A 10,335-nucleotide genomic window follows, 5' to 3' on the forward strand; every position below is an offset into this window, starting at 1 on the left:
AACAACAACGTATATTTATATAGCACCTTTAATGTAGTAAAACGTCCCAAGATGCTTTACAGGAGGATTATAAGACAAATAATTTGACACCAGGCCACATAAGGAGAAATTAGGACAGATGACCAAAAGTTTGGTCAATGAGGTAGGTTTTAAGGAGTGTCTTAAAGGAGGAGAGAGAGGTAGCGAGCCGAAGAGGTTTAGGCAGGGAATTCCAGAGCTTAGTGCCCAGGCAACAGAAGGCACGGCCGCCAATGGTGGAGCGATGAAAATTGGGGGATCTTGGGGGGTTGTAGGGCTGGAGGAGGTTACAGAGAGGGAGGGACCATGAAGGGATTTGAACACAAGGATGAGAATTTTAAATTTGTCACTACTGGCTTTATGGAGTTTCTTGAAGTCTGATTTCCCCCCTCCCCCCCCCCAAACCTTAGAAAGATAAAAAGTACATAAAGTAAAAACAGGAGCTAAACGAAAAGGCCCTGAAAATCCATGGCCATTCAGGCGTACTCCCGCTGGAACTTTGGCTAGGCCGGGTCCTGACCTAGTGCTGAGCGGCCTAGTGGCAGAATCTCTGCTCACCCCATCTACAAGGCCACGGACAGAGGAGGGGACAGCGGTGGGGGCTCGCTACATTGGGTGTTCCCATGACCTTGGGCCTCAGTGACAGGGTCGGAAGAGAAGCTCAACTGGGGGTCTGAGGACAATTATGGACGGGCAAAAAATGCTGGCATTGCCAGCGACGCCCACATCCGGTGAATGAATAAAAAGTCGCTGAGTTTTAGGGCCAGTGCTGTGTGAGCGATGACGGACCCTCAGCACTGTTTCCATTGACTTTACTGGAAATAAAAATCGGGAGAGATGTTAAACAGGCTGCCGATTGGCCATCTCCCTTTTTTCACTATCGCACACAGTCAAAATTACTCCCAAGTACTTTTGATGAAATTTGGAATCTGAAGATTAGTAGTCATTTGGTACAAAGGCTCAGGGAGGAGAAAGGTTAGAAAATCTTGGTGACAAATATCATCATGGGGTTTGGGGGAGCGGCAGATAATTATAAAGGAGAGTGGCAGTGGAAGAATTGCTCAAACAGGGAAAAGGTATTTGAGGAGTAAGACAAGCGGTCAAGATGGGACAGATGATGAGCGCCTCACCACCAGCACAGCATTTTGGGTAGGGGATGATGTGGAACGCGTAGCTGAATGGGGCGGTTTCATTGGCCAGAGCATAGCTGAATGGGGTGGTTTCATTGGCCAGAGCACAGCTGAATGGGGCGGTTTCATTGGCCAGAGCGTAGCTGAATAGGGTGGTTTCATTGGCCAGAGTGTAGCTGAATGGGGTGGTTTCATTGGCCAGAGCATAGCTGAATGGGGTGGTTTCATTGGCCAGAGCATAGCTGAATGGGGCGGTTTCATTGGCCAGAGCGTAGCTGAATAGGGTGGTTTCATTGGCCAGAGTGTAGCTGAATGGGGTGGTTTCATTGGCCAGAGCATAGCTGAATGGGGTGGTTTCATTGGCCAGAGCATAGCTGAATGGGGCGGTTTCATTGGCCAGAGCATAGCTGAATGGGGCGGTTTCATTGGCCAGAGCATAGCTGAATGGGGTGGTTTCATTGGCCAGAGCGTACCTGAATGGGGTGGTTTCATTGGCCAGAGCGTCGCTGAATGGGGCGGTTTCATTGGCCAGAGCGTAGCTGAATGGGGTGGTTTCATTGGCCAGAGCATAGCTGAATGGGGTGGTTTCATTGGCCAGAGCATAGCTGAATGGGGCGGTTTCATTGGCCAGAGCATTGCTGAATGGGGTGGTTTCATTGGCCAGAGCGTAGCTGAATGGGGTGGTTTCATTGGCCAGAGCGTAGCTGAATGGGGCGGTTTCATTGGCCAGAGCATAGCTGAATGGGGCGGTTTCATTGGCCAGAGCGTAGCTGAATGGGGTGGTTTCATTGGCCAGAGCGTAGCTGAATGGGGTGGTTTCATTGGCCAGAGCGTCGCTGAATGGGGTGGTTTCATTGGCCAGAGCACTGCCTGTGAGCCAGGTTTGTGAGGCCAAGATATCAATAGATACAGAACAGACCAGCAGTTGAAGACCTGTGGTACGGAGTGGAAAAGGGGGCAATGGAAGGGAAAAGAAGAGCAGGGAGTAGATTAAATAGATGAAGTCCCTGGGGAATGAATTGGGCAGGGCCTTCACCGGGAGATGGGAGTGAAGTAGTAGGTGTTACTCTTCTGGGAGAGCCAGCAACGAGTGCCACCTCGAGGTGATATCTAGACCAAGCAGAGCTGATTCACAGACTCCTCTGGGAGGGAGTTGAGCCTGGCACAAGCAGTAGGAGGCGAGATCAGCTGGAGTGTCACATTGGATGGGATGTGGACTGAGAAGGCATGTTGCTGAAAAATAGGGGCGGCGAAAAAGATGGAATTATAGGAGACAGAGGCTCATGTAGATGAGAAATTACCTGAGCAAACATGTGGTTGGGTTAGAGGGGAGCAGGAGGGGGTGTGAGTGGCTGGGCTAGAAGGTGGCTGATAGAGAGGTAAGGTGATCAAGTCTGCAGTGGTAATTAATAGACATGTTCAATTAGACATAAAGCAAGAGGCCAATTTATCCAAACAAGTTAAAACACTTGTCTCCCTCCCTCCCTCCACCACATATATCCCTCAAACATATCCCTCATATACATTTCTCACCCCAATATACATCCTTCATATAAACACTTTACCCCTCATATATATAACTCATCTCATTTACTTCCCTCACCATCCAGGGACGACTTTGTATAAATTGCGCTGTCTTCCCTCAACTCAGCTACTCTCGTCTCTCTACTACTCCCCCAACCCAGCCATTCCCACATCCTGCTTACTCCCCTAACTCTAACCTCCCTCCTGCTCCTTGCTAAACCAGCCACCCCATCTCCCACAACCCAGGCACTTCCTCCCGCTCCCCTCTAACCCAGCCACTCACACCCCCTCCCGCTCCCCTCTAACCCAACCACTCACACCCCCTCCCGCTCCCCTCTAACCCAACCACACCCCCCCCTCCCGCTCCCCCCTAACCCAGCCACTCACACCCCCTCCCGCTCCCCTCTAACCCAGCCACTCACACCCCCTCCCGCTCCCCTCTAACCCAGCCACTCACACCCCCTCCCGCTCCCCTCTAACCCAGCCACTCACACTCCCTCCTGCTCCCCTCTAACCCAGCCACTCACACCCCCTCCCGCTCCCCTCTAACCCAGCCACTCACACCCCCTCCCGCTCCCCCCTAACCCAGCCACTCACACCCCCTCCCGCTTCCCTCTAACCCAGCCACTCACACCCACTCCTGCTCCCCCCTAACCCAGCCACTCACACCCCCTCCCGCTCCCCTCTAACCCAGCCACTCACACCCCCTCCCGCTCCCCTCTAACCCAGCCACTCACACCCCCTCCCGCTCCCCCCTAACCCAGCCACTCACACCCCCTCCCGCTTCCCTCTAACCCAGCCACTCACACCCACTCCTGCTCCCCCCTAACCCAGCCACTCACACCCCCTCCCGCTCCCCTCTAACCCAGCCACTCACACCCCCTCCCGCTCCCCTCTAACCCAGCCACACACCCCCTCCCGCTCCCCCCTAACCCAACCACTCACACCCCCTCCCGCTCCCCTCTAACCCAGCCACTCACACCCCCTCCCGCTCCCCTCTAACCCAGCCACTCACACCCCCTCCCGCTCCCCTCTAACCCAGCCACTCACACCCCCTCCCGCTCCCCTCTAACCCAACCACTCACACCCCCTCCCGCTCCCCTCTAACCCAGCCACTCACACCCCCTCCCGCTCCCCCCTAACCCAGCCACTCACACCCCCTCCCGCTCCCCTCTAACCCAGCCACTCACACCCCCTCCCGCTCCCCTCTAACCCAGCCACTCACACCCCCTCCCGCTCCCCTCTAACCCAGCCACACATCCCCTCCCGCTCCCCCCTAACCCAACCACTCACACCCCCTCCCGCTCCCCCCTAACCCAACCACTCACACCCCCTCCCGCTCCCCTCTAACCCAACCACTCACACCCCCTCCTGCTCCCCTCTAACCCAGCCACTCACACCCCCTCCCGCTCCCCTCTAACCCAGCCACTCACACCCCCTCCCGCTCCCCTCTAACCCAACCACTCACACCCCCTCCCGCTCCCCTCTAACCCAGCCACTCACACCCCCTCCCGCTCCCCTCTAACCCAGCCACTCACACCCCCTCCCGCTCCCCTCTAACCCAGCCACTCACACCCCCTCCCGCTCCCCTCTAACCCAGCCACTCACACCCCCTCCCGCTCCCCTCTAACCCAGCCACTCACACCCCCTCCCGCTCCCCTCTAACCCAGCCACTCACACCCCCTCCCGCTCCCCTCTAACCCAGCCACTCACACCCCCTCGCTCCCCTCTAACCCAACCACTCACACCCCCTCCCGCTCCCCTCTAACCCAGCCACTCACACCCCCTCCCGCTCCCCCCTAACCCAGCCACTCACACCCCCTCCCGCTCCCCCCTAACCCAGCCACTCACACCCCCTCCTGCTCCCCTCTAACCCAGCCACTCACACCCCCTCCCGCTCCCCTCTAACCCAGCCACTCACACCCCCTCCCGCTCCCCTCTAACCCAACCACACACACCCCCTCCCGCTCCCCTCTAACCCAGCCACTCACACCCCCTCCCGCTCCCCTCTAACCCAGCCACTCACACCCCCTCCCGCTCCCCTCTAACCCAACCACTCACGCCCCCTCCCGCTCCCCTCTAACCCAGCCACTCACACCCCCTCCCGCTCCCCTCTAACCCAACCACTCACACCCCCTCCCGCTCCCCTCTAACCCAGCCACTCACACCCCCTCCCGCTCCCCTCTAACCCAACCACTCACACCCCCTCCCGCTCCCCTCTAACCCAACCACTCACACCCCCTCCTGCTCCCCTCTAACCCAGCCACACACCCACTCCCGCTCCCCTCTAACCCAACCACTCACACCCCCTCCCGCTCCCCTCTAACCCAGCCACTCACACCCCCTCCCGCTCCCCTCTAACCCAGCCACTCACACCCCCTCCTGCTCCCCTCTAACCCAGCCACTCACACCCCCTCCCGCTCCCCTCTAACCCAGCCTCACACCCCCTCCCGCTCCCCTGTAACCCAGCCACTCACACCCCCTCCCGCTCCCCTCTAACCCAGCCACTCACACCCCCTCCCGCTCCCCTCTAACCCAGCCACTCACACCCCCTCCCGCTCCCCTCTAACCCAGCCACTCACACCCCCTCCCGCTCCCCTCTAACCCAGCCACTCACACCCCCTCCCGCTCCCCTCTAACCCAGCCACTCACACCCCCTCCCGCTCCCCTCTAACCCAGCCACTCACACCCCCTCCCGCTCCCCTCTAACCCAGCCACTCACACCCCCTCCCGCTCCCCTGTAACCCAGCCACTCACACCCCCTCCCGCTCCCCTCTAACCCAGCCACTCACACCCCCTCCCGCTCCCCTCTAACCCAGCCACTCACACCCCCTCCCGCTCCCCTCTAACCCAGCCACTCACACCCCCTCCCGCTCCCCTCTAACCCAACCACTCACACCCCCTCCCGCTCCCCTCTAACCCAACCACTCACACCCCCTCCTGCTCCCCTCTAACCCAGCCACACACCCACTCCCGCTCCCCTCTAACCCAACCACTCACACCCCCTCCCGCTCCCCTCTAACCCAACCACTCACACCCCCTCCTGCTCCCCTCTAACCCAGCCACACACCCACTCCCGCTCCCCTCTAACCCAACCACTCACACCCCCTCCCGCTCCCCTCTAACCCAGCCACTCACACCCCCTCCCGCTCCCCTCTAACCCAGCCACTCACACCCCCTCCTGCTCCCCTCTAACCCAGCCACTCACACCCCCTCCCGCTCCCCTCTAACCCAGCCTCACACCCCCTCCCGCTCCCCTGTAACCCAGCCACTCACACCCCCTCCCGCTCCCCTCTAACCCAGCCACTCACACCCCCTCCCGCTCCCCTCTAACCCAGCCACTCACACCCCCTCCCGCTCCCCTCTAACCCAGCCACTCACACCCCCTCCCGCTCCCCTCTAACCCAGCCACTCACACCCCCTCCCGCTCCCCTCTAACCCAGCCACTCACACCCCCTCCTGCTCCCCTCTAACCCAGCCACTCACACCCCCTCCCGCTCCCCTCTAACCCAGCCACTCACACCCCCTCCCGCTCCCCTGTAACCCAGCCACTCACACCCCCTCCCGCTCACCTCTAACCGAGCCACTCACACCCCCTCCCGCTCCCCTCTAACCCAGCCACTCACACCCCCTCCCGCTCCCCTCTAACCCAGCCACTCACAACCCCTCCCGCTCCCCTCTAACCCAGCCACTCACACCCCCTCCCGCTCCCCTCTAACCCAGCCACTCACACCCCCTCCCGCTTCCCTCTAACCCAGCCTCACACCCCCTCCCACTCCCCTCTAACCCAACCACTCACACCCCCTCCCGCTCCCCTCTAACCCAACCACTCACACCCCCTCCCGCTCCCCTCTAACCCAGCCACTCCCATGTCCTGATAACTAGAGTGCGTTTTTTAAATTTTCTTTGAACACTTATGTTTATTAGTGATATAAATATTGGAGAGTGGGGAAAAAATGCTGTTTGAGTGGGTGGGGTAGTTGGAGGTGGGAGATCAGGTGATGAAATATCCAGGAATATGTCCACCAGAGTTGGCAACCCTAACACACACAGCCAGAGAGAGAGGCTGACACTGGAGACAGAAACAAGGTGATACCGGTTATCAGTATAATGTTCTGAGTGCTGGGCTGATGTTACCGATTGCTGGAGTGTTTTCAATCAGGGCACCTAATTACAGTAGTTAATATAAAACTGCAGATTGTGCAGACCTTCCTCACTGTGAATCTACATTAAACATTCTGCTGAGCAAATCAAAAATCACACTGAAATGTCAGACAGATTTCACCCCATTTAGTGATGCACTCAGATTTCCTTCAGAACGCTCCACTCTTCCCCCCGCCCCCATAAAATCCCAAACTATTTTAAACATATTTTGTAATTGCACTTGTGTAAGACAATCGCCCTGGTGTGGAAAGGACTGAAATATAAAACCTTGTGCTCACGGGAGGGGTCTGTGATCACGAGTCGCAGACTCAGCTTTCCGCTAACCTTGAAAGCTGCAATGTCTGAGCTGAGGGGATTCATGGAAATCACATGCCACGAGAGTAGGGCCTCAAAACCCATAAAATAACAAATACGAGAAAGCCAGCAGAGTCTCCTCATGTGCTTACTCTTGCTCGGCATTTTAAATCTGCTGCTTAATTCCGTGGTTTGACCTGCAAAGAGGGTCCACACGAGGCAGCGGCATTATCGGGATGTACGGTTATCGGGAGCTGTACTGTCGCTATTCCACTGTTGTTTTCTGTTTCTCTGCCCCTACATCCCCTAGACTCATCAACAGTTTAATGTTTGCACCGTCATCCCCAGGACAGGGTCTGGGAGGGAGAGCCAAATCCAACTTACCGCTTTCGGTTTGAATGGTGGCTGAATCTCCATGTGTTCCAACTTTTCCCAATCAATCCATCGGAAAAATGCGTGTTCCTTGATGTCTCGCTCGCCCTCAGGCCCACACCCTAGGCGTTTGGCTGGATGCTTTGTTAATAGCTGTGATCAGAAAGTAGTTCATAAGATAAACTCGGATGAAGACGGCCATCCCACTCATCTTAGCTCATCCATCCAGATTACAAACAACTTACATTCTCAAACATGGCATCAAACTATCTTGAATGACAGGGTTTCACCTCCATTAGCCTATCTGAAGACCACTTCAACTATTGGTTCACTCGTGGTATGAAGAAATGACATTGTGCCTAAACTGTCCTTACACCAGCTTTAACCAATGGCCCGTGTAGGGCCTTGTCATTCTTTGTCAGCATCTTTCGGATGAGACGTTAAACTGAGGCCCCGTCTGCCCTTTCAGGTGGATGTAAAAGATCCCATGGCACTATTCCGAAGAGGAGCAGGGGAATTCTCCCCTGAGTCCTGGCCGATATTTATCCCTCAAGCAACCTCACTAAAAAACAGATGATCTGGTCATTATCACATTGCTGTTTGTGGGAGCTTGCTGTGCGCAAAGTGGCTGCCAAATTTCCTACATTATAACAGTGACTACACTTCAAAAAGTATTTCATTGGCTGTAAAGCACTTTGGGACGTTTGGTGGTTGTGAAAGGCGCTGTATAAATGCAAGTCCTTTTTTTCTTGAAGTAATGCTCCGGGTTATCTTATCTGTCCCATTTAATGTCTAATATACTTCTATAAGGTGCCCTTTCAGTCGCTTCCTTTAAAGTTTAAATTTCCCAAATTTCTCCAGTCTTTCCTTCCAACTCAGTCCTTGGATACCAGAGATCAGCATGTTGGCTCTTCACTGTGCCTCCTCCGCGGCTTGAATAATTCCCTTGGTGAACATATTACTGTACTCGGGTGCAGTGTGACCAGGGCACCATCTTCCAACAGATCTTGCGATATAATTCAGCATTCGACTTGCTTTGTTCATTGCTGTCCTGCGGTAATTTGATATATTAAGTGCAGAATCTACTATTACAGCCAGAGGCCCTTTCACCTTTAGCTATTTCTACCCCATCCATGTTATACTCGTAACATCCTTCCAATGTACAGCACCTTTCACTTGTCTCTATTAAATGGCATCTGCCCACATACAGATATTATCAAACGCTTTTTGTAGGTCTCTGGTTTTGTCCAAGTCAACTGCCCCAACCGTTTACTATATTCTGTGAATCTGTCCACTTGCATTGGGTTTGAATACAAGTCATTAAAATGTAGATTGGAAACAGTCAAGGGACGGGATCGTTCTCTGGGGCACCCCACTCAGCACGCTGACATCACTCTCCCAAGAACAGCCAAGCTGCCCATTCCTGCTGTCAATTCTTTACCTGTGCCGGGTTTACCTACAGTTCAAATTGCTTTTCAGTAGCAGATCTTGAAACTTACATAAGGTCCCATGGAGCTGATTTTATTCTTTTGGCTTTGAACCAATGGGAGGCAGATACGGAGGAGTAACAAGCCCCTGAACCTTGCAGAACCGGGCCGAGTTTAGGGATTCCCCATCAGTATTATATTCGGAAGAGATGCAGATGTGAATAGCACCTAGGATTGGCAGCTTGGACTCCTCAGTGTGACCTACCACATGTTAGTGCTCTAGGATCCTGTGTCTCATATGCCCCACCCTCACAAGAGGCAGATTCTACCACAAGACAGGCCACCGTTGGCAGTGAATGGGTTAAAATCGATCTGTGGTTGCTATGAGGAGTACATGGACCAATCTCATTCTGGGCATATGATGCAAAATTACGAAGACTAGATAAACTTTGACACAGCAACTAGCAGTTTTGCGGTGAAATCGGTCATGTGATAGATTGCAGAATTGGTTTAAGTCAGGTTTAGACAAAGGTGCTAGGGTTACATCAAGAGTGGGGGAGTGGGACTAATTGAATAACTCTTTTAAAGAGTCAGCAGAGGCACGGTGGGCTGAATTACCTCCTTCTGTGCTGTAAGATTCTATGATATCCTGAGACCAAACTAGGTGTGTTTTAGTAAGAAATATAAATATGGGACGGAGTTGTATGATCGTTGCTACTCAAGATTAAGAACTACCTTACATTGGCCCAGCTCTTAGCCCCCAATGGGTATCCTATTTGTGAGTATATAGACATAGTGCTTGCTTGCAATAATCTCCTAATGTTCAATAAATCTCTGAAGCTAATCTACCTCTCGTGTCCAAGCCTGTTATTATTCAGGACTATATATAAAGTCACATACCATGAAATACCCCACCCCTTTGGCTGATTCACACTTTTAGCGGTGAATTACTGAATGGAGTTCTTCAATTCACAGCATTTTGGGGAATACTTTTAGATAACAGAAAAGCACACCAAAAGCACAGTCTTTTCATTCCAACACCACGGTTTAATACATTTCTTGTCTGCCAGGAACTATTATTAAGAGGAAGGAGCTGACAGCTGAAAGGACTAACCCTGGAACTGAGCGTACCTTCATAAAGGATGAATGAATGAACCAGTGACAGGAATGACCCACGCAGGGATTCTACACAGACACACATGTTACCGTATGATGTTTAAACAGCTCCCAGGCAGGCGGACTAATGCAAGAGTTACAACCACCACAGTGCTTTCATAGAGTGATTCATTTCTAATTGTTTCAAGTCACATATAATCTTTACCCACATGTGCCCTACGGTTTAATTTTGTTGTAAGAATCAGTTCGTTGAAGAGTTGACAGTAAGTTTGAGATTTTTACGGTGTGTC

At 53.8% G+C, this 10,335-nt stretch overlaps 1 protein-coding gene across 2 annotated transcripts in view; it reads right to left on the bottom strand.

The window, feature by feature from the left end:
• Window positions 1-10,335, bottom strand: part of LOC147110287 (protein kinase C beta type) — a 354,049-nt gene that overhangs the window by 18,663 nt on the left and 325,051 nt on the right. For both annotated transcript variants that reach the window (XM_086000116.1, XM_086000115.1), the window contains exon 16: window positions 7,515-7,655. In XM_086000116.1, coding sequence (XP_085856242.1) covers window positions 7,515-7,655 — 141 coding nt within the window. The remainder of the gene's footprint in view (window positions 1-7,514; window positions 7,656-10,335) is intronic.

This window comes from Somniosus microcephalus, chromosome 11 (assembly GCF_052327205.1).
Source record: "Somniosus microcephalus isolate GS21.2 chromosome 11, FLI_Smic_1.0, whole genome shotgun sequence".
In the NCBI taxonomy this organism is placed as follows: domain Eukaryota; kingdom Metazoa; phylum Chordata; class Chondrichthyes; order Squaliformes; family Somniosidae; genus Somniosus; species Somniosus microcephalus.